General features: G+C 33.0%; 2 protein-coding genes across 2 annotated transcripts in view; one reads left to right on the top strand and one right to left on the bottom strand.

Annotated features, from left to right (window-relative positions):
* Positions 1–1,549: 1,549 nt before the first annotated feature.
* Positions 1,550–10,117, bottom strand: LOC138317000 (uncharacterized). Its single transcript, XM_069258633.1, has 11 exons — positions 10,067–10,117; positions 8,241–8,312; positions 7,500–7,616; positions 7,081–7,206; positions 6,714–6,839; positions 4,569–4,694; positions 3,947–4,066; positions 3,453–3,566; positions 2,780–2,920; positions 2,289–2,417; positions 1,550–1,775 (listed from the first exon to the last, which is right to left on the bottom strand). Exons 2-11 carry the CDS (start codon positions 8,302–8,304, stop codon positions 1,642–1,644), a joined length of 1,197 nt encoding a protein of 398 aa, XP_069114734.1. The 5' UTR covers positions 8,305–8,312; positions 10,067–10,117; the 3' UTR covers positions 1,550–1,641.
* A 3,290-nt stretch (positions 10,118–13,407) lies between these two features.
* LOC138315663 (uncharacterized) overlaps positions 13,408–25,314 on the top strand; it is a 29,472-nt gene continuing 17,565 nt past the window's right edge. Inside the window, exons 1-16 of the mRNA XM_069256847.1 lie at positions 13,408–13,485; positions 13,957–14,571; positions 15,373–15,402; positions 15,813–15,902; positions 16,255–16,395; positions 16,722–16,859; positions 17,364–17,495; positions 17,869–17,988; positions 18,190–18,315; positions 21,223–21,330; positions 21,725–21,856; positions 22,168–22,275; positions 23,120–23,242; positions 23,579–23,686; positions 24,217–24,342; positions 24,970–25,077. Coding sequence (XP_069112948.1) covers positions 13,425–13,485; positions 13,957–14,571; positions 15,373–15,402; positions 15,813–15,902; positions 16,255–16,395; positions 16,722–16,859; positions 17,364–17,495; positions 17,869–17,988; positions 18,190–18,315; positions 21,223–21,330; positions 21,725–21,856; positions 22,168–22,275; positions 23,120–23,242; positions 23,579–23,686; positions 24,217–24,342; positions 24,970–25,077 — 2,266 coding nt within the window. The 5' untranslated portion in view covers positions 13,408–13,424. The remainder of the gene's footprint in view (positions 13,486–13,956; positions 14,572–15,372; positions 15,403–15,812; positions 15,903–16,254; positions 16,396–16,721; positions 16,860–17,363; positions 17,496–17,868; positions 17,989–18,189; positions 18,316–21,222; positions 21,331–21,724; positions 21,857–22,167; positions 22,276–23,119; positions 23,243–23,578; positions 23,687–24,216; positions 24,343–24,969; positions 25,078–25,314) is intronic.

The raw sequence follows: 25,314 nt of genomic DNA on the forward strand, positions 1-25,314 counted from the left end.
AATGAAGTTACTTAATTCGTTCAAATCACCTCAGTATTCTTTCTCCGAAGAGCAATTCAAATTATTGTGATTCGGTGTATAAACAACTGTGTATTTGATCAAAAAATTACATTTGATTTATCACAATGTGGATTGTATCCTACCAAGTCTATCTATTGATATATCATTACTTGATCAACAAGTCCTAATGTACATCGAATTTTGTCCTATATACAGTTCCGGTATGTTAATGTGATAGGTCTTATTGTATCTGATACATTTATCCCGGCTTACCATTATATATCAAGACATCATATTTTCAATATATATACACGGTATCATAATTGTCTATCAAGGCATCAGATCTAGGGTCAGGTTTCAAGCAACACCCCAGATATATGTAAACAAATCAGCGAACACGAGAAACATGTGTGTACGAAGAAAAAAATTAAAATGCATTGTTGTTCCTAACCAAAACATATGTATCATTAAAGTTGCTTTCTTTCTCGTCCGTTAAATGGTTGAAATGTTCAACTAAATTCGCAACCGCTATTTGTGTACCATGCGATTAACTATGCAAAACAATACATTTTAATTCAACAAATTAATGAACCTGCTACCAATTCATCCTAGATGTGGATCTATGGACCAAGAAGGGGATAATGATAAACATGATCCCCATACTGTATTTACATCAATATGTCAAACATGAACATGTCGGCGTAATGTTACGATATATTCTGTCTATATCCAAAATGATTAGATGGTATATTTCTGCTAATTGTTTGAAAATGAAAATGAACAACAACACCAAAAATTATATACAAAACGTAACAGGTGTCGACACGACAAACCTAATCTATATAAGATCGATACAAATTATTGTATTAAACAATGGATATATTTGAGTGCGTAAAGGGAGACAACCCCTATTAAAGTCTGCCCCAGTGAATAATATTATTTAGGAGCGGTAAAAATCTTATTCTATATTAAATGGAAGCATTTCGTGGTGCACTTTAACACTTTTAATGATCTAAACAGTCTTTTACAAATTATCATCGATTAATTGATATTACAAAATGAAACTCAAAATTTAATTTCGTTACTTGTCATTTACACGTGACTGGTTTGTGGAACAGGTGTTATTTTAATAAAACAGCAATAGAGTACGAAGCAATAACACACCTGCAGATAACGACGACAAAAAATCGAACTTAATATAATTAAAATATATATGTATGGAAATCATTTGGTAAGGATGCTTTATGGTTAAGTCAATATATCGCTTTTACTGACAGAATGAAATGTCACTGCAATAATACATTTTCTTTTTAAAATGTGTGTAGGTTCGAAGCTTACCATTTTGTTTAGATCGGCTGGTGTATTTTAGCTTATAATTGATTGTTTTCACGCTAAACTACTTAGGTCAAGATCATAAACCAACCTAAGCGAAACACGCAACCCCTTCTAATATTCCGAATGCTTTGTGGATTCAAGATATACTCCTCCAACAGATCAATAAAAACTATAATGTTTATTCAATAAAACACCTCCGCCAAAGTAAAGCAGCTTATATATTTTATTTCATCTATAAGATGTATACATCGACTTGTATTGTTTACATTGTGGGTTATAAAGGGTTGAAGACGTTGTGCTGTAGATCTATTCGCATTTGGTCACAGAACCCTTCTTTCCTTTCTTCTGACAGGAACAGTTATTAAATTTGACCCCCTTCACGAACGCTGAGAACCCAGTCGATCCGACTGCCACACACTTGCCCTTAGCATCTGTGCACACTGATAAAAATGAAGAATGGAAATTTATTACAACATATAAATTTTTGTAACATAAAAGAAGAGTAGGTTTTAAAAAAAATAAATGACTGGCTCATCCATAAAGCTGCACTGTTTGAATACACATACACATTAACCTTATTTGAAATATACGTCCATATGACTAGTTGTTGGTGCAAACAAGTAACACTAATCGATAAAACAAGCGATTAAAATCTTAAATAGCTCAAGGTATAGTTCCATAGAGATTCCCGCAGATTACGGTATTATACGGCTGATTTGTGTTAGGCGTAGTAGCCTCTAAACAACATAGATGCGACAAAATTGCAAAAAAAGATGAATGGATGGCAACACACCTCACCTTTAAAACATAATGTTAAATATAGGAATTCCCACTTTTCATATCAGTCAAAAATGTCTGCAGCATCCATCAAAGAGACAACAACAAAAACAGCGTTTAAAGCACATTATCTTTCTACATATACCGACGAACTTCGCCCAATATTGACTACTTACATTGCTGTACGACCTGTTCTTGATGTGTGGCACGGTACTTCCTCTGGAATATTTTACACACACGTTCCGTACAATCTTTGTCTACCCATGTCTCGTCTTCCTTCATGCACTTCTTCTCCCATGGGCAACCTATTGAAAGTGAAATTTGAAAAAAAAATGTTGTCAAAGTCAAAATAGCTCACCTCAACTAAATACAATTCATATTCTAAATAAACTTAATTCATGTTTAACATCAAATGCAAATTAGCTTGATATCACTCAAAAGAAAGAGCGCTTGTTCTAGTGAGAGTACTTTCTTGTCTATATACAAGGTGCAGTGTGTATTAAATTTCCCCAATACGATAAGACGTATCCATGTTTGAAATGTTATATTTTCCGATGATATTTTTAATAAACAATAAATAAATTAATTCATAGATACTTAGAAATTGCTTATCACTTGAATAGATTCGAGATTATGTTTTTGACTATTTATATGATTGCCTACTCACCATGATCTGAAGCTTTTACCCTCATTCTGATTAAGTAACTCCTCTTCTTGTGAGGAGAGCTGCTGCACGTTAGTGTGGCACACATTGTGCTATTAAACCATTCTTTTCCCTCGGGATAACATTTCCCATTGTATTTACAACCTACAAAAAGAATCATCTCATCTCATTTTCCTTTCATGATTACTTGACTGTTTTGTTATGTGACTTTTATCTCCTTGTGACGTTTTTATGTGTGTCCACATCGACCTCATTCTGCCTTCTTACACTATAGAGACTGCGAATAGTAAGTCTGTCCTTTTAAAACAAGACTTCAATTTTTAAACTAAATATTTTTGGCAGTTCAAGCGTTTTTCTTTGAATAGTAAAATTTTCTTAGTTTGGTATATACGACCACCATAAAGATTTGAAATTCAAATACAGGTGCATTATTTCCGTACTAATTTGCATGGGGGTATGTTGGTTTGAAAGCATGCGCTGATAAAACACCAACTACTATGCCGTGTATTAATATTATTATTTTTTTTAAAAATATCAATCAGCAAAATACCTTTTAGTAATTTGTTTTATCAAGACAAGTGACTCGCTTGTTTAACGCATACCATCGCATGTGTAAGTGTTGAGATATGAAACAAAATTGAAAGTTTAACAGCAGTAACTCCGACTATCAACTTACCTAATGCATCTGGGAGGAACCCGTATCTATCACCTTTTTGGGCACATCTGAATTTTGAACATTGCCTCATGATTGTTTTACCCTCTGGCACACAACCTTTGTTATAGGGACATCCTAAGGTGTAAAAAGTGATAACAATATCATATAGATACGTTCTCATCTGTTCCCAATCATGACACAAAAATAAGAATATCATAATTAGTGACTGAGACTGCATACTGCGCAATGTCGATATTACATGAAATTAGATAAATATTCTAAATTAACACTAATACCAAACACCCATGTAACTCTTTGTTACATATTTATTAATAACGTCCTTACTATTGTTTATTTTACGTAGAGGTATCAAGAAATAAATAATGCCTAACTAAAAACATTAATAAACAAAACTATAATGTATTTCTATATATACACATTGAGACGCAAATGACTTTTGAAATAATCTAATGAAGAAATAAAGTGTATTTTTAGAGCATTTTACTGTTTCTAACCGAATTTCTTTGGCTCCAAAAACAATTTCTTTCCATCCAAAGTACATTTGTAGGTATTACATCGTATTTGAACTGTCTCGCCAACAGGTACGCATTTCTTTGTTCCTCTCACCCAACATGCTAAAAACAACAGTAATGATGCGTTCAGTAATGACTTGCTCTTGCAATATTTCTAATTTCCCTAAAACAACATGAACTATTTAAATCAAACATCTGCGTGTGACAAAAAATTCTTTTCACATTTCAGAAAACAAATTGAAGGCAAGAATAAATGACATATTTGTTATACTTATTTTCCAAACGACCGTTGTGTCTTACTTTCACACCATGAGCCATACTCGATACCATTTTTGCATATTGTTTGTTTGTTAAGTATTATACAGTTTTATAAGTATTGCGTTTCACTATGGCATAACAGGTGAAAGGTAATAAAGTCAACGTATTTCAAATTAAATCGTCACACCTTCTGATAGAGATATTAGGCCTCGGAGTAGTGATACAATCAACAAGATAATTATGCTTAAGTCACACTTTAATCATTTAAAAAAAAAACATCTGTGCTAGTTGTCCATACTTGATATTATTACCAACTATTGATATGTTAAAATGAAACTAAACTCACATGGCTTGGTGTCGATTTTGCTCTTTTTGACACCCTTCTCTGAATAGGATACGCAGGCGTATTCAAAACATCCGTCTTTCCATGTGTCGCCTTCTTTCTTGCATTTCTTGTTAAATTTGCAGCCCACTAGGAACATGTGATCATTATATTAGATAACAAGTAAATACCGTAGTTTGGTGCTTGTACGAACAGTTGTGAATATGCTATATAATTGATTATCTGTTTTACGCATCTACACACTTACAAGTAACAATTCAACAATGATATTTAATGAATAAGGCCACCTTCAAAGACAGTATTTATCAAATAAACAGCAAATGATAAACCAATATAATACATGACAAAACTTATGTAAAATACATATAAAACACAATTTGCTTCAAGAATTAATAAACCAAAAAGCAAATGTAGGGTTTACAAAGTAAAAATCGTCTAGGGTGAGAAAGGGCGGGACTTCAAAGTTAAAGTTTTAAAGCCAAGTTCAAAACAGGCTAAAACTGTTGATGCAGGAAAATTTCAATATGGCTGTCTGACGCTAAGGGACCTGATGAAATATTTGGGGTCTGGGACCCTAGACACATAGACCAATCAAATACCACTCCTCTTTCACCTAGGGCCATAACTCGTACTGTCAAAAATGGAAAATCCGTTAAAGGGGGCATAACTCGAATTAGTCTATATGCTATACAAAAGGACATTATTAACACAAACACATTTTTACAAAAACTAACAAAATGATACTTGTATTGGTGTTTCCTATGCATAAATTAAGCTCACTACTAAGCTGTCGTCTTTTATTCGTGGATCTGTAGCAACCATACACAGGTTATAGCATGTTAAATCGTAGATAGACAACGTCAAACACTACTATTTTTAGCAGAATGACCAATTGGAATCAAAAATAAATTGCGATTGCAATATGAAATATCGAAAACAAAAATAAATTGAACGTACTTAAAATAAATTAATTGTACGATGCAAGTGCAAGTACGTCCGGTGTATTAATTTAAATGTTATATATAACGATAGCACAAAATATTAAATGAGAAAATGTGTGCTGTTATTAATTATAAAGTATTTGGCTAGAGTTAAAACCATCGCTGTTTTTTTTGTAAGATTAAAGAATAAACATGATTTTCCTTTACGTTACTTTCGATAGTTTTTGTCAGGAACAAATCGGATCTTGTTTAACAGCAAATAGTTCTGTCATAATGTTTTATTGCGTGTTTCTATAATGTTCACGCATAACAATCGTTAGCACTTTAGGGACGTTTGTGGTGAATTCAGGCTTGGGGTAAAATTATCAACTATAATTCAAGTGTCAGGCTTCTTGCAGATATTGTTGTTTATAGTACATAGTACCATATGTTGAAGGGATTTGTTTCTGTCGTGTAAGTAATTTCAAAACACATGGTGAAACAAATTCGTACATCGGATCAGATAAGTTAAATCCGATTAGAATAAGCAATCAATATCAAGGGAATTAATGTGAAATATGACTTTACCTTCTTACTTACACTTGCTATTAAAGGAACCATCCTATACAGGTTTTACGCCCTAGATATGCTTAACGCACTATGTTAGCGTTATATGCAAGTTACAATTCATTAAATTGCATGAACTCTGACACAAAAGATAGAAACTTACCATCGTGTGAAAAGATAGTCAACATATCCACTCTGATAAGGCATGGTCGATTTGTTTGTTTGTTTGATTAATTTATTAACAGCTATGATCATGTAAGGACGGCCTCCCATGTATGCTGTGTGTTGCGTGTATCTTGTGCGAGGTGCGTGTTTTGGGAGACTGCGGTATATTCGTGGTATGGTCGAAAGTCAAGAGTACATGTGTACCAATTACAAGTATATATAGATATCTCCTTTCCAAGTTACCAGTTACAGGTTTTGCATCTTGGAAATGCAAAGCAAGCATATAGGGAACAACACATTCATCATTATTATTAATATGACATGATCAAGCTTAAGATGGCGGAGGACAACATTTCAGTCAATATACTAAGGAACTACATGTTTAGGAGAATATTGAGGATATCGAATCTAATATCACGAAGACGATGTGTGTAGATTTAATTAGGTTCAATGTTAATTGCAGGAACTAGAACATATATTTGATGTATATACAAACATGTCATTGGTCCTGATTCAGCAGTCAAAGACCCGTCTTTCTTGGCAGTTACAGTACAGGTATAAATATGGCACTCATTCTTCCATTGCTCGCCATTTTTCCTGCAGGTACCGTTGTGGTTGCATCCTATACGATATATGAAATATTCAAACTAAATATAATTGAATAAGGAAAAGTAATGGTAAGTTGAAAGTTTTGCCAATAAGATTATGATATGTTAGAATAATTCAAACGCAAACGCATATTATCATCATTACAAAATAACGATAACATTCGATAATGAATTGAAGTGTGAACAATACGGACGGATTATAAATGATAAACTTATTAAAGAAGAGAGGTGTTTGTATTTGGTGCTTTTAAATACCTGGATTAACCTCGACATTATATACGGTTGTTTGTTGGTCAGGCTGGGTCATGTTACAGTAGTAGTTATGGCAGCCATCCTTCCATTTAGCATTGTTCTTGTAGCAGGTGTCCCTCCAGATACATGCTGTAAGGTCGTGCATAATATCATATTAGTACCCAAATATATACATGTAGCATACTAATATGCAAAAATCACATATGTACAGATCAAGGCTTAAATGATATATTTTACACAATTGAATACCAAAATTATTATGTAAATCGTAAAGTGTTTTGTTGGCAATGACTATTTAAAATATGTTCGGGTAACCCTAAACAATATGCACTTTTTGTGATCAATTGTGATCCTGCACAACTAACGTAATACATGTGGTCAGTATGTACACATTGTATACATGGAAATAGCTTTGTAATTACCGTTGGCCTGCTTTTGGATTTTGCCGTCAACACATCGGTAGAATCTACATTCAAGTTTCTCGTCATTCCATTTGTCGCCATCATTGTACTTTGTACCAGTCTTCCTGTCCTTACAACCTAAACGTAAAGTATATACTGAGTATGACTAAATCGTCGAAGTACTAGTAATCAATAATCGAATTTATGTTTAACAGGTTAGTACATACGGCACAAGAATAGCTTAAAGTTATATGTGCCGTATTTTTCTTACTCACAAATCAAGATAAGCTTTTAAAATGTTAGTCATTACCAAATTAATCAACATTTTTAGAATTATAGTAATTTCAATGCATATTTTTTTCATTTTACAAAATTAATACAAAAAAACCCAGATGAAAATGATTTTTTGGCAATACTGCAGTACGTTAGTGAAGTGAAATAAGTATATATGGTTTAGGTCAAACCATAAAGCCAACAACTTCATTTCACATTGTAACAGTGTTATAAGTAATTGTTAATTGACATCTGCATGTATGTTTCTCATATATAGCTATTTGAATGATTATGTTTTTTAAAAAGATTATTGAAGAAAAAATACATGTCAAAATTTTTGCCCAGTTACAGCACATAAACCTTTAACTCATTAAAGTCGTATGCATATAGACACATGTGATGAAGTGATGTTCAAAAACTCTGAATTTGAAACTGATATATATGTCACTGTGACAGTGAATTTGAAAATAAAGAAAAACAACACCTTACCTTTTTGAGCTGCCGCCATGCCAATAAGGCAACCAATTATAAAAGCCAACCAGATGCTCTTCATGGCTGGATCTGTGTGCGGTAAACGAGAATAAAATGAGACTTTAGGACTTCTTCCTTTGTTTTTTCAAACTTTTTATCATGATGGTGAATACAAATACAAATGGTGAATATTGGGTGTGGCGAAAAGCGTAAGGACCTAGGATCAACCCTTGCAATAACCCTACTGTAACTTCGAACTTTTGAACCACACATAGGTAGCTGTTAATGTGTAACGTCTTGTTTTAACTCATTGGTTACCGCGGAAACCTAGTTTTCGGATGTTTATGTTGCGCTTAATTTAGCATTAATAAGAGAGTTTTAAGTCTGTAAATCGCTTACAATTTTGTTACGAAAAACAAACACTACAAACACATGTACAAAGCAATTTAACTAAATGCATTATGTTTATGGTGTTGCAAAACCCTAGAAATAAAAAAAAATACACTGTCCGATAGTAAATCTTGCTATTTTAACTAAACCTTTCTTTTTAGAAATGTTTTTGATGACAGATTCTTATCTGTGAATACAAATAAAAGGAAACCAAACATATTTTTATATTCTAAATTTGCCAACTACATAAATCTTTGGTTAACGCTAAAATTGATTTGAAAAGTAGATAAAAACAACATTATTAAGACGACTGAGAAGAAAATTATTTCTCTGGGTACCATGTGCCACTAGTATACGCATTTATTTTCCGTCTAAGACTGGAAAGGACTGACTGTTTTATTTCAGGACGCTTTTCTGCTAATCAATTGGAACTCAAAACGTGTATAAAGTAATATACGTTCAATAACTTCAGCCTGAATCTTTAAGGTGATGGAAAGTCACCAAATTGTGACATCATCGATGATGTCATCATTTCTATTATGACGTCATCATACATAATGGTGATGTAATATGTACATGTGTACCCAATTAAGTTAAATTCGGATACTCCTGCGTATATGGTCACATAATGATCAGATTACTTGCACATATAGAGAAGTTTTTCTTTCATGCACGTACATTTTGTTTAAAGAGTACATAAAACAAATATAAAAAGAAATCATTGAATATTTTATGATAACATGTATTAATGTGAAACCTATTTTACGTGCTACTTTGTTGCAAACAGAAGATCAATCGCAAATTGCGGTAAATTTAGCTTTTAGAAACGTCTATCAATGTTTTGGAAAAAAATAACGATATCGCTAAACCATAACAATAAGCGTTAGGGAAGATGGCGTATGTTCACGGCATTTTTCCAAAAAATATTCTAATTTGCATTGTTAACAGTATATCGACAAAATAACCTATGATACAAAGGTTAAAAGTGTATAAACGGTACGGCAATGTAGTAATTATAAGTAACACTATTCGATATAATGTGCGCGAAAACATGCGGCTCATTTCGAAACAGAAAAAATAATGTCGATGAACATTTATTTCGCATCAGTAAATTTAAAGTTACAAATGTCTTGGTAACAAGATGGTTGCAAGCAGAGCAAACAAGAGGATCATCTCTTTGAATAAAGTTACGCTTTTTACAACTGACAAAATGATGTCCGATGCACACTTAGAATGGTAATAATTTCGGATACTAAAAGTATTAATAAGGACAAACGACGTCATCTTTTTAACTTAGTGGTTACCCAAGGAATAATAAATTGATAATTATTGATAATTATCATGAAATTATAAATTGAAAAATACCAGAGCGCACATTCGTAATTTTTCATATCATACCGACATTCTTTGATTAAAGTTAATGGTTAGAAAAAAAACTTGAAAATATCAATTACCTTGATGTTCTTTCTACCTCGGTGATTTGAAATGTTCATCCACGATGGGCTGAGCACAAATAATTCAAATGTTTGAAGTGCGACTTTTTAAAGACCTGAAGAAAATGTCAAAAATTACCTATTGATATTTACTTTGTGATTTTATTGCTTCAAATAAAACCATTTTAACTTTAATTATGATATTTTACTATCTAAAACATAAAAACTGGATTTAAACTTATTGTGCACCGGTGTGATTTATGAGTTCTGTCCAGCTTTATGACCCTCCCGACAGACCTGATAAGTCTAAGCTGGTCGTCCCTCCAGGTGTTACCACCATACGTGGACAAGTAAATGAAGGTGAGTCATTCACACATAAGTAATACGTATTAAACATTAACTTTCCTTTTTATGATTGATGATGCTGGCAGAAGCAATTAAACATATATTCAATATTGTGAATAGGTATAAAAACCATCGACTGCTTCTGAGCTTGTTGGATATATCTTGACAAATGCTAGTTTGAATTTGATAGATAATATTTTTTTCAATTATACACCAAATATTTTAATTGTGTGTCTAAAATAAACTTAAGTTGTCTTTTAAGATTGGATGCTAGATGAAAATGCAGAAAAGTATTAAGTTTAGAAATACAGCATGCAACAGCATACATACTGATGTCATGATTTGTAACCCGTGTACTAATATGCGTAGGAAGAACATCTTTTTTGGGAAAATATTGTCGTATGTACCAAAGTACCAACTATTGACATTTCAATTAGGAATCATTCAATGTGTAATATGTCCAATATGTTGCATGCTTCGTGATAAGATTCAAGTCTGTTTTATTAATGATTAAATAAAAATGACATAGATTATAATGTAACCGTTACACGTGTGATATTAACTTTCACATTTGTTTTTACTTTTTGCGTTTTTGCAATGGTTCAGAATTGTTTCTAGTCTTCTTATTGTTATCCTTTTTAAAAGACTCAAAAGTGATGTAGGTCTACGTATTACCTATATAGGAGAACATATAATTACTTGTTATACCTGATACGAGTTTTGCTATGTATCCTGATGAACTAGTTATTTGCAGACGTGGAGTTTAAGAACAAAATATGACATCTGCCTGACCTAATATCCCATCCATCGCTTTTTTCATACCTGTACTTTAATATGTGAACATTAACAAAAGCACTTGTATAAATAATGTATGTTAGTATTTAATGCTAGAATTTTGTTCATTTCAAAAATATTTTTATTGAGCCAAGATTCAATTGTATCGGGCAACTGGCAAATCTATATACGGGCTAGGTGTCAACAATAACATTAATAAATTGATAGATTATGAATTTAAGCCAAAGCGAATAATTGATTTGATATAAGCTTTCTAAAGCTACTTAAACGAGCAAGTGCTGCTGTAGCAATGTATTTCTCTTGTAATCAAACGAAGACTTCATGCTACCGGATCATGAACAATCTTTTACAAACGTAACTTTTTGTAACGTTATCTTTGATTTGCTAAGTTTATACTTATGACTGATTTAGACATAAGACTATATCGCTATCCGAGAACTTTGTATATCCATGTACATGTAACGTGCGTTCCATTTGCAGATTTGAACCAGTCGTATCGATACGAATCTGCTGCATCTCAAATGGAACGCCCAGCAGACCTGTACCGATACAGGTGGTTCGTATTTAGAACCGTACCACTTGTATACAAGATGGCGGACGCGGTTTTTTTCATTCGTCATCGGATTGCTGCTTCGTTGAAAACAAACCAGAGAGTATTATATCCAGTGAAATGAACTATTTTTTCAGTGTATGCCGAAACTATTTTGGTACTACTTTTATATCCATTTTATTGTCAACACCAAAAATACTTTTTTATATTCTTTTCTTGCTTTTATATTCGAAGCGCATCTTTCATGTGGGTGCCGCCATCATGAAAAAAAATCCAAATGCGTTCCATTTGGCGATGCCGTATCAATTTTGTACAACTGGTACGAATCCGCATATGGAACCTACAGCTAATTTACTGAGCGCCGATGAAAACGCAACACTTAACATAACGCAACAATATTTTTCAATTAAATCTTTTGTTCATATCAAATTAATTAATAATGTAAAACTTTGAGCACCTTACCTATGTATACAATAATATAACATGAAGCATAAAGAATATTGGATCAGTTTTTTAATATACAACGACCGGGTGGGTGTCTGGTCGGTGACTTTGGTATTATAAGCAAGCGTTGAACTTTTCAAAGGAGACAAAACAACGCACAGTCTTCCAAAACACATAATCCGTATAAAACAAAACAAAATCAGCATTTCATGGGAGGTCAGCCTTAACTAATTGTTAATAGGGCGTTAAGCAGTATTAATCAACAAACAGGTCGAGGAGATCGAACACGTGGCTCAAACATGTACAGTCAGTCAGTTTTATCATTAAAATTATCGTCATAAAAATGTTTAACACGTTACATGTATGTTCTGTTGTTTTTAGAATGGAATGGAGAAGCGGTATTTCCATTTTTATGTTTCAGGTAATTTTAAACTATTTAAGTATTTTTTTATCATTAGAAACAAGAGTTACGGAATATATAAATACCTATATATATTAGAATGTGTATCATTATGATAATTTTGTTGACCAGTCTGAAATCAATAAAGTACATCTGTTAGATTTTACTCACGTCGATTTTGCCCGGATGAGAACGATCAAAATAAGTTTGTTTTAGGATGAACTATTGACCGAAAAAGCATATGGTAGGTACATTAAGAAAACACATCTCTTCTGTCTGATATGTATCTACAAACAAACAATCCACATAATATATAAGGCAATTTCATGTTGACGTAAAGTATGACAAAGACATTTACATGCAAATGTTACCGATATGTCGCTTCTCATTGGATCATATGCATAGTATATAATGCATTTGCAAGTAAAGGTAAAGTCAGTCTCTTCCACGGTAGAACTCGGATTTAGGTGAGTGGTTATTTTATTATCAACAGAAGTCTTTTTATTGTAGAAACATATTCTTGTTTTATTACAAATCCATGTTTTAATCTTCGGAAAAATCTTAATCTTCATTTTTACAACAGTAATTTTGATAATGTTATGATTCTCAGCCAAATGTCACTAGAGGTTTTCTTTGACATTCAGAGCTTTTAGCAGTACTATTTTGACGTCTAGAATCAAGTTGTGCTTTTTTACACATTAGCACCTCAAATAACAAGTAATAATGTTCTTTATTGTATTGCAATTTTAAACGAAAAATAATTTTGTATTAAATAGCGAAAACATAATGTATATTCGTATGTTTTTTTTTTATAAATTGTCTTTCAGAGATCAAATCCAGGAGACATGGTGAATTTACATTTCCTTGTCTTATTTCTCCCGGCGTTGATATGGCACACCGCAGCGGGTATTTATTTACTTGATTTTCGATATTATATACATGAATACAATTATGCATGTCTCTTGCATTTTTTTCGGCTAGTGCTAATACAGTACATGTAAAAAAGTTAGTTCGATTCATGTTGTCGCCATGACAATCGCGCAGCATATTACGCCACGTACTCATTTATAAAGAACGAATTTTGGGTTATAACGTTTCAGATTTGTTTGCTGCAGTAACTGTAAATTCGGCTATCAATGTAATAAAATTACATAATTATATATATATTGTTCAGAAATATAGTATACATTTAAGATTAACATATTCGGAAACAGTATCATTATAGATCTGTTCAGTTAAATACAGTTTTTACTGCATCGTATACAAGTACATAGTTAAGTATGGTATGTAACAAATACGTTGTGATAATAAATTGTTTGATCAATTAGAAAATGAAGATTGATGCATACTTATAAAATGGCTGTTTGCACATTTCAGTGAAAACTGTTGTTACGGAGGAGGTGAAATGCGAAGAACGTGAAGTTGATATCGCTTTTATTATCGACGGCTCAGGAAGTATCGGGTCAGAGGACTTCAATTTGATACGCCAATTTCTGATAAAATTTCTAGACTACAATGCAATAAACACAGGTTCGGTAAAAGTGGCAGTTGTGTCCTTTTCCTCGTATGCGCAGGTGGAATTCTACTTCAACACTTACGATAATAAAGAGGACATTCAGCGCGTTATCAATGATATGCCTTACATGGGCTATGCAACAAATTTGACCGGAGGGCTAAAGGTAACAAGAGAGGATGTCTTTAATTACGAAAACGGAGACAGAAAGGATGTAAGCGACATGGCAGTTTTAATAACTGACGGAGAACCTAACATAGAAAAGGGGGCTCAGTTGAGGAAGGAATTGGCGAAATGGAAAGGGTCGGATTCAAAAAATATACCTTTATTAGCTATTGGAATCGGGAAGGATTTTGAGGAAGAAAAAAACAAAGCACTTCTGAGATCCATTGCTGAAAGTGAAGATATGATTAACATCATTGAATCGTACAAAGAAATGGACAGAATTAGGGGTGAAATATTCAAGAAAATATGCAAAGGTGAGTGCATAAGTGTCTAAACAGATATGTTGCATTGGCTAATTGTAATAGAATAGTTTGTCTTTGATTAGGTTTCATTGGCTAATTGTAATAGAATAGTTTGTCTTTGATTAGGTTTCAAAACTATTAAATATATTCCTTATTGTTTCCTAATATCGACAAACGTATCAAAGATGGATGAAAAACTCAATCAGACACTCCTGAATATTAAGTCATGTTGTCTTTTGAAAAATGCATTATCGGCGGCACCAACGTATCAATTATTGTTTGAATTCGTCGAAATTAGAATTTCGGCATTTGGTATCAGACTTCGTTATTGTTCAAACAGCAATTATCTCAGTTATCTTAATTGCTAGTCGTTCCTTTATATCATACACTAGTAGATGATAAGATATTCACATGTATTAAATAGTAACAGTGTAAATAAGGGAGTTTTCTCAACCAACTATTACATAGCTAGTTTTACAGATACGTATCCAACTAGATATTTCATTTTCATATTAGTTCATCCGATGCGAATTTAGACAATTTTGATCAAAATGAAGCATCGGATAATAATAATAGAAATGCTTGTCAATGTTTGAAATACGTTCCCTTTTGAAGTTTCACTACAACAACACGAATATACCGCAGTCTCCCGAAAAACACACAATAAGTACTACATGCATGGGAGACCATCCTTACATGACCCTTGATGTTAAAAGGATGTTAATTAATCACATGAATAAACAAACATTGCTTTTTGATACATCGATATTTCAAAAAGGCGCCATAATACTATATATTTATTCATTTTTACAGTGATCCAAAGAATTTCCACAGTGAAGGACGGTGAGTATTATGCCTTGTGGTTCTTTGTATGTGAACACAGTAGCACTATAATAATGTATGGCATTTGGGAGGTCGGGTGGTGAAGCCACTAGTCTTTCCCCCTTCTGGTCGTTGTTCGATCCCATGGGCCAGGGGTCACCTGCTTATTCACTTTGGTTTTCTCCGGACATTCCAAATTCCTCCCATTTTAATACCTCTCTCGCGCTTACATCCGAGCCATCGAAAGTAATTTGTATAAGTAATATTTATTACATTTAATTACGATATGTTTTCTCATAAAAATCTGACTGTAACATTTATTTTTATAAATATTTGGGGTTTTTTCTCTGGAAATTATTAGCTTATTGCGCGATTAAAGGCATTGTCGTCCATGAAACCACCGGCTTTTCTGTGCGTTTTGTTTTGTTTAGGCGATCCTTGCTTCGAAGAGGGACAAGAAATTAACTCAAAATGTAAGCGGTTCGTATGTCAAGGAGGACACTGGTTTCGAACTTGGAAAGGTAATACATAGAATTAATACTTGATTTTAAAGACTCGTTCCCTCAAGGAAACCGGAAACGTAAAATATACAAACATCTAAAATATGCGGCCGAAAATGTGTTTAATCTAATACTGTTATCAGTCTTATCATATGCTAGAAAATACAAAGACACAGCATTTTGGTGAGTATTGCCTCGTGGCAAAACAACAATGTATTCTTAAAAACAGCAAATGATATGAACAGTTAGAATGGGGAAACTTGTTATCAAACACAAAGACCATGAAATATATTACCTCTAGACAATTCGTTCCTTTTCCTTAATATGTTTGTTACTTTCTTGAGTTAATTATCTTATTTTCCCCATTCCTTAGGATGCATGTACAATGGTTGTATGGACTGGGATTCAGTGAAAATGGACGGCTGTAACAGATATAAATGTGTCAGGAAATCAGAATGTTTCGATTCAGAGAGAAACTTTTGTATGGACTATGACGTTGAACTTGTCAGTGTGGGTAAGTGGATATAAGGATTAACAATCCAACCATATGAGTTATCTACAGCTCTACCAGAACTAACATTTTAAACAGAACTCCGATCGACATTAAATACTAGGATCTATACATCTTATTAAAAGCAAAACCATATCAATATTGATCATGATAATAGTATCTAGTATAGGCAATGAATTTGATTACACAAATACAGGTTCTGAAAATTGAACTCAACGAAGCCTTCTACGAAGAGAACAAATTCCAATCAAGATCGAAATAAAACAATCGTGTGTGTGGCGTTCCTTCTGCCTGTATATAGCTCTCCAATGTATTCTTTTTGGTCGTAGGATGCATGGACAAAGGAGAATGTCGTGAGGAAGATTCTACATGGAACAATGACAAGACATGTGAAACATTCCAGTGTAAGCGGGGTGTGGACCAGGAATCCAAGAAACCTCTTGGTGTAATAGAGAAAATAGATGAAAGTAAGTGTGATAGTGTTTTTTTCCTACTGTTCTGTATTTATATATTACAGGAGTTATCTGCCCTTTGCAGATAAGTATTGATTGTGACGTTATACATTATGTGTCTTTGCGACAGTAACGTTCTACTTTTTAGAGAAAACGACATAGGTTGATAAAAAGAATACCTGGCTGTATGGGCGGTAATATGTAAAAACGGACTATTTTGGTTGAGGGAAGGAAACGTAAATAATGTATAATTTAAAACATAGCTCGGGCCAAATATTTAATAGCCTGTTTAGTATTTATGTTGAACATACTTATTCCTGCACTGTATCCGGCAAGTGTGTTGGTATTGAAGACCGCATTGCAATCATTTGATAGTTTTGATTTTATTGCTATTGAATCAATGGAACAGAACTGTACAAAAACTGTTATGCGAGTTCTGAATAGGTGTTCTATGAATAGTTATATTCTGATTGTTACAGGGGTTGGTATTATTCATTAACGATATGGTATTGTTTACAGAATGTATGGACCCAGAAGGCGTCTGTCGGAATGAAGGATACAAATACAGTGAACATTGCACAGGCTTTAAATGTCAACGAGTAGAGCAGGTCGACGAACCGTCCGTGTTGAAGTTTGTAACGTATGAAGCCGGTAAGACCGAATATACCATTCTTTTGAGTAAACATCAATATCTAGGTATTTTTATATTTGCATGACATCCATCAAAAACACGTTAACATAAAATGACAAAGACTTTATATATATTCACACTGTCTTCAATATTTTACTATATTTTTCACTCGATAGCATATCAATGCATTTGAAATAAAATTGAATGAGTTGAAAATCGTTAGGTAACGAATGCAAAAAAATTGATTGAAAACATTGGTTAATTAATAGTCGATATTCTATTGTATTATAACATTAGTTTCAATGATTATTTGTTTTGAAGAAAAAAATTTCTATCTATCTGAATCTATCACATTTTTTTCCAAACTTGGCTGATGATTGTGCTTTCATTCAGGATGCAAACACGAGGGGAAGTGCATCCCTCTCGGCGATGTGATAAAAGAAGGCTGCAATGAGTTGGTCTGTACTTACGACGACTCGACACAGTTGTATGACTTCGTCCTGGATACAATACGTAAGAAAACGAAATTCTACTGATACTGACACAAGACATTGTCATCACTAATTCATATCATCATCAGATGTTTGTATTATGTCTTGATTACGAGAGGTGGATTGTCTATATGGTTAGAATTACTTCATTGACCCATACTGTATGTGATATTTGGAAGAGTTTAATATGTATTCCAATTAATTCGAATTTTGTTTATTTTAGAATGTGAACACGAAGGCGAGTGTTACGAGATAGACAGCCAATGGAATAATGGGGACAACTGCACTAAATTTAAATGTATTTACAACGAAAAGCTGAAAAAGACCGCCGTACGGGAGAGAGTAGCCGGTAATATAAGCTATCAATCGATACATTAGACATCTTTCATTTTGCCCGACACGGAGTACGGACACCGACATCGACACGGACTTCCAAAATTCGGGGGTTTTCTAAAACAAAAATCAACAAATTAAACTCACCCTACTTTTTCATGTTCATTCCATGTTTATCCGAACATACTAAATATGTATATAAAATAGAATAATGATTATGATTTAATTCAGATAACTCAAACAGGTACCAATTTAGCATAAATTTCCGTGATTTTATTTATTTTTACTATTAAAAAATCGAGTTATGGCACATCGTATCTTATCCAATAATTCAGTTTGGCCATTGACTGCGCCACTCTTAAAATTCCCACAGGGGGCCAACTCAATGAAAATGGATGTTGTCATACATTTTTTGTATTTGGAGGATGGACTGATGAGTATATATGACAGTCATGTGATTTTTTTCAAAAAATACGAGATTTGAAAAATTATTAAAAAATCGGGATATTTACTATAAAACAGAGAAAGGGACGACAGTCGCCATATTGGATTTTTTACCCCCACCTCGATTAAAGTTAATTTTTTCACAATAGTATACCTTTTTTCCTAGAGTCAAAATCACGCATCAGTCCTCCGATAATCCATAATCACACACAAACCATGCAAAAGCATATATAGTCAAACGCAATATTTTAATCCAAAATTACCGGCGCTTTCTGACTTGTGACATCGAAAGCAACGTCTTAGTGAAGAGCGATTAGAGTGACTTCCCCTGCAATGTCATTCAATGGGTTTAGTCAGAGGTATTCCGATACGTTTTAATATTCAAATTTTCCGCGAAAACAAACGTATCGGAATATCTCTGACTAAACCGATTGAATTACACTGCAGGGGAAGTCACTCTAATCGCTCTTCACTAGGACGTTGCTTTCGATGTCACAAGTCAGAAAGCGCCGATAATTTTGGATTAAAATATTACGTTCGACTATATAGACATCGTTTATATGCTTTTGCATGGTATGTGTGTGATTATGGATTATCGGAGGATTGATGCGTGACTATGACTCTAGGAAAAAAGGTATACTATTGTGAAAAAAATAACTTTAATCGAGGTGGGGGTAAAAATCCAATATGGCGACTGTCGTCCCTATCTCTGTTTTATAGTAAGTAAATATCCCGATTTTTTAAATCTCGTATTTTTTGAAAAAAAAAATCACATGACTGTCATACATACTCATCAGTCAATCCTCCAAATACAAAAAATGTATGACAACATCCATTTCCATTGAGTTGGCCCCCTGTGAAAATTCCCCGCGAAAATGTTCTGTATTAGGAAGTCATAATACTTGACATACAATTCTTTCGGTCAATGGAAAATAATCTCCACGATTTAAGCAATAGAAATGAGTGTAACATATGAAATTAATATATAAGGAAATTAAAAAAAAAATACATAGCTACATGTATCTATTCATCCATAATGCCATTGCGTAACTCGTCCAATCGTCTAATGAAATGTTCACACATGATAACCTTCAATATGTATTTACTATGCGAAAGCACGTGTTACGTGTTCAATTATTTCTTTTAATTTCGGGTAAGTCTTTAAATAATTAATTATATAATTATAATGTTATATTTCTGTATTTAAACCAAACAAATAATATATATCAGAAACTGTAACCGGCCATGCACTGTCACTATTGATTCACAGGCTTTCGACTCTGTAGATATACGGACACCTCTTTATGTGTAATACTGGGTACACATATAGAGGTCGACCGTATATCAATAGTCAAAAGCCTGTGTATCAAATGAAAACTATATGATATCGGTCTGGATATGCACTAGCATGACAAAGGTAGGTCAGCTTTCACGTGCATAGAGACAGGACAGTGCTATAGCAGACGACCTTTTTGAGGTGCGAAACAAGCTTATCATATCAAAGAATGTATAATTAATAAACTTAAAGATGCTCCACCGCCGACCAATGAACACAATTAACAAATTTGAAAGTAATTACACATTTAAAGTTATATAGAAGCTGTAAGCAGTATTCAATTTATTTCAAAATATTAGACCGTACATATTTGTATATGTCATCTACGTCCTTGAAATATATCAACAAAAATGTATCACGTACGAAATATTCCTGAAGTATGTTTTAAGGACACGAAATTTGATTGCATCCCCTGATTTTAAGCAGAGTCAATTAAATGACCAGATGTATAATGAATATGTATAATTAGAATATAATGAATATGTATAATTAGTACCTCCTATATTAATTAAGTTTACATTTGATTGATTTTCAATGTACCATTTAAACTTAAAACTACTTCCAGCAATAGTGTCTAACTTTTAAAGATACGACACGGCAAGTATATTCTATTTATAACGTATTTGTTACAATTTTGTCTATTTTACATTTCGTGACGGCCCCAAAATTTCGGAAGTCCGTGTCGGTGTCGGTGTCTGTACTACGTGTCGGACAAAATGAAAGATGTCTAATAGGCGTTATCACTTATATACTCTATTGCATTGATATTAATAAGTCATCATTACTTTTCGTTATCGATTGAAAAGTACAAAATTATTATAGAAAGATTTCGCATATAGTTGCAAATTATGTTTACATGGTGAATGCCATTCCGTGTTTTGTATGTCGTTTTAAATTATCTGGAAGACCCCGGAAATGATTATAAGTTATAATTAAATCAGCATCCAACTGTATATGTATTATAATTCATGATGAAATTATAGTCATTTGATCACAAAATTTACCACGTTGATTTACATTGGCTCGTCATAAGTATTATTCCATGGTGAACCCTGACAAGATTCTCAATTTAATCTGTGTGTTATATTTAGATTCCAATCAATGATTTCAAGCAATGATCAAATGAGCACATTTCTCTATCAGGTTGCAAAACGGAATATGGATGCGTGAAGAAAGGAGAAAATGCAGGAAGAGGAAAATGTATTGATTATACGTGTGGTTCGAATGGTGATATGGAGTTGGTAAAAGCAGGTAGAATACGATTTTAATAATCATTTTATTCATATATCTTCATTTTCATTTAAAGGGTACCGTCATTATGTATCTTTAATTCATTTTCTTGATATATATAAGTGATAATGATGTCTTCGTCATCACGCAAAATAGTGCAAAAGTTGAAATTTCTTAAATTTATGTACTAAGGCAATCGTTGAATGGCATGAAACATCCAATCTAAGGGTATTATATATACCAGATAACACTCCTCGTCCTACTTTTAGTGACGGATAAGGAGAATTATACCAAAGCGAAAAGACTGGTTTCCTGAGATTCGCGTGCAGGTAGACAGGTTCATTTTTATAAAAATACTCTTTAAAAAGAGATGGTTAGTGAAAAGGGCGGAAATGTTATCTTATTGTTGTTTTAGGATGTCCAGTTAATGACGAGTGCAAGCCTTTGAAGTCCTCTTGGCGAGTGCCAGGGGTCTGTGCCCAGTTCTATTGTCGTGAAGGAGAAGACGAGGATGGGTATATTACCACAGTCAAAGACAAGGACGTAGGTAGGGAGGACACTTTATTTAATTATTCAGACATTTTTATTGTATTACTTAATTCAAATATGTATGTATATTATAAAGTATAAGGCAATTTTGTGGGATAAAGTGTCTTATTTCATTTTGGTGGAAGAAAATACGTCGTTTTTATATAAACTTTTTTCTATCTCCTAATGAATCAATGTTACAATGGCTATCTGTAAATAGAAGAAATAATTTTGTTTAATAAAGAAATCGTGCATGTGGAATCCTGAAGCACCCTTTTCATTGCGTGTATTGATTATGCTACCATCTGTATTTTGATTATTTTGTTTCAGAGTGTCATGATTTCCAAGGAAATTGTATTAAGGTTGGCACAACCACAATGGATAATTGTCAAACTTATACATGCGGACCTAACGGAAAACTAAATAGGACTGATGCAGGTGAGTGTGTGCTATTGTTAAGGTTATGAAGGTTTAGAAAAAGAAAACAAAAAATGTAATAGTAATTAATTATGTATTTGATAAAATTATTAACAAAAGTAGCATATTTGTAATGCTTGATTTTATTTGCATTATCTTATGTCGGGAATGATATTCCAAAAGGGTTGATGTAATTCATACATGTTTAGTATCTACTTAAAGTCCCAATATCCGTACCTGTTAATTTTTCATGATTTTTCATGAATCCTGTTGTAAATCAAAGATGAGCGATAATTATTCGGAAACTTTTGATAAAAATCAAATAAAATATTGAACATCCCTAGATGGGACCCATTTAGTCAAACAAACTAAAGTTAACCGACAAGACAAGTGTAACTACGTAACGTTTGTCCGAACTCTTCCGAGCACGCGTCATGAATTCCCGACTTCCTTTCGGCAACATTCGTAACTTCTATGGCGACCAGTTTTAAATGAATTCATGTTTACAAGTATCGACTTTCACCAATTGCTGTACCAAAGTTATTAAGAAATCAGTATAAATATTCTTTGATATAACTTAATTTCAACTACATCTGCAAATACTAACAATTTTACTTGACTTTTTGTTGATAGTTACGTATACAGTTGCTTTAATGATTATGTTTTATTGGACAAATACTGCTATAAAGGATAGGGTTATACATATACATCGTAACTGAGAATGGAAACGATGAAATTCAACATTTATTTCCTTTTATTTTTATTTTTACGTATATTTGCGTCACTTAATCAACATATTTATCTTTTATGTCATGAGGCTTTTTGTTAAAGTTAACTATTTGAAGATTTGGTTTTAATTCACTAGGATGCAAGTACAAGGGGAAATGTTATGCCATCGGCGATAAATGGGAGGACAGAGATAAATGTAAGGAATTTAGGTGTAAAGCTGACGAAACCGAGGGAGCCGTTTATTTTGGACTTAAAAATGGTAAGCAATTTAGTATTACCTTTTTTTGCATCCGATGCATTGTTTTTAAAAGATAATTATCAACAAGCCAATATTGATTTAATAGATAGTTTGCCAAATATATCTATGTATATACCTTGACAATGAATTATGTGGTAATGTGATGTAATAAATACCGTCTGATCAGTAAATCAATTTAAGTAATTTAATGTCACCTCTTGGCGAATTTTGCTTATGTTTCGATGTCGGGTGACTTATTTCGAGCTATTACTCAACATATGCACTAACACAGAACAAACAGGCGATTTCTGAATTAACCACCCGTACAGAATCTGAATTCAGACTCTATATCCGCAGGATGTGTCGACTTTGACGGAGTGTGTTACAAGCCAGGAGAGGTCCGTAAAATTCCCTACACCTGCCTCACAGAGGTCTGTGGCACTGATCACGTACTCAGAGCTAACTGTAAGGACCAAATACATAATTACACAATATATAAAAATGTCACATAGAGTCTGGTCCTTTGTGTTTAAACTCATTGTAGCGTAAAATACAAAATCAAATGAAGGTAGCGATTGAAAGAATTTGGCGGCATCATTTCGAATAGATAATGTGCAAATGGTAAAATAGCACGTCAATTAATAATTATTTTCAACAAGACAGCTCTCGGCATTATGTTGTGATATCTAAATTATTTAAGTTCGCAACTCATTAGCATCACTGGCTTTACATACTCTGGAACACTGGTAAGACTTTACACGGTAACATTACTTCGGCAATATTATTTATTTGTAGCGTTTGATATCTTTCTGTATGACGAACTCTTTAAAAAAAATAGGTGGTTTCTTTGGCCCTTTCCTACCAAGAGTTATATATTTATAAGAGGATTGTTCATTGTTTAATATACATTAGTACTTGATTATTTCCTATTTAAAACCTTTATCCAATCCTGTTTCAATAACATTAATTGACATGCAGTAAATTTGTATTTGAAGTATGCCAATACAAAGACGATTGCTATGAGATTGGCCAGAATTGGACTGACGTTGATGATTGTCTGACGTTCTACTGTAAAGAGGATCCGGACAGTGCTACAGCTGTGATGGAGGAGGAACCATTCGGTAGGATAACACTACAGAGATAGCTTTACTTCACTTTGTTTCATACATTATTGCTAGATATATGTATTTGTCTGTCATTAAATTTTGAATAACTTCAATCTCAGATTGAAAACTATTACATGATAATTATTATTACTAATTAATTTAACTCAATATCTATAATCTTAAAACGTGAAGTTCGAGTTGCTACTCTTTAACTATTAAGTAACTGGAAATACTCTTGTTTGTATCATAGTGACTTATATTTGCGTTAAAAGAAATATATCATGTTTGTATATATATTTTATACAGTAATAAAATGGATACATAATGTATACATTTATACGCTAAAAAACTAAATTAGAAAGGACTTTTGTAGGATTAGTCTGATGTTCATCCCATTTGATGTATATATAATCAATAATATATTGTTGAAATTGAAAATTGAAACGATACTACGGGTCATCTACCGTATTGGACATTTTCAAAACTTACAGATAAGTAGATAATCTAAAAATTCTCAATTAATGTACGGATAGTTCAAAAGAAAAAACTATATCCATATCTAGTGTAATATGATGTAATATATTTTTTGAATAAATCAGTCTGACTTCAAATTCATGTAAATAAATTCTGCTTTTATGATAGGTTGCTTGATGGACTACAAATGTTACGCCCCAGGAAAAGTAATCAAAAAGGGATGTGAGACTTTGGAATGTATGTCCGACGGGAGAGGGTTCCATCCCATCGACGAAGGTTTCTTACAATTATTCACTATATTAAGATCATTCATGTACACACCCTCAATATCCGGTAACGACGATAATGTACTGCGAATACAAAATGAAATGATGAAGAAAAGCGTTGGAATGCTATTAAATAGTTTAAACTTGTGTTAAAGGAATTATAATCGAACGTTTTATATCTAATACATCCGGTATTATCTATATCATAAAAATATCGAGATGAGATTGAAGGATAAGACAGACAATT

The sequence above is a fragment of the Argopecten irradians genome, chromosome 2, assembly GCF_041381155.1.
Source record: "Argopecten irradians isolate NY chromosome 2, Ai_NY, whole genome shotgun sequence".
Classification (NCBI taxonomy): Eukaryota; Metazoa; Mollusca; class Bivalvia; order Pectinida; family Pectinidae; genus Argopecten; species Argopecten irradians.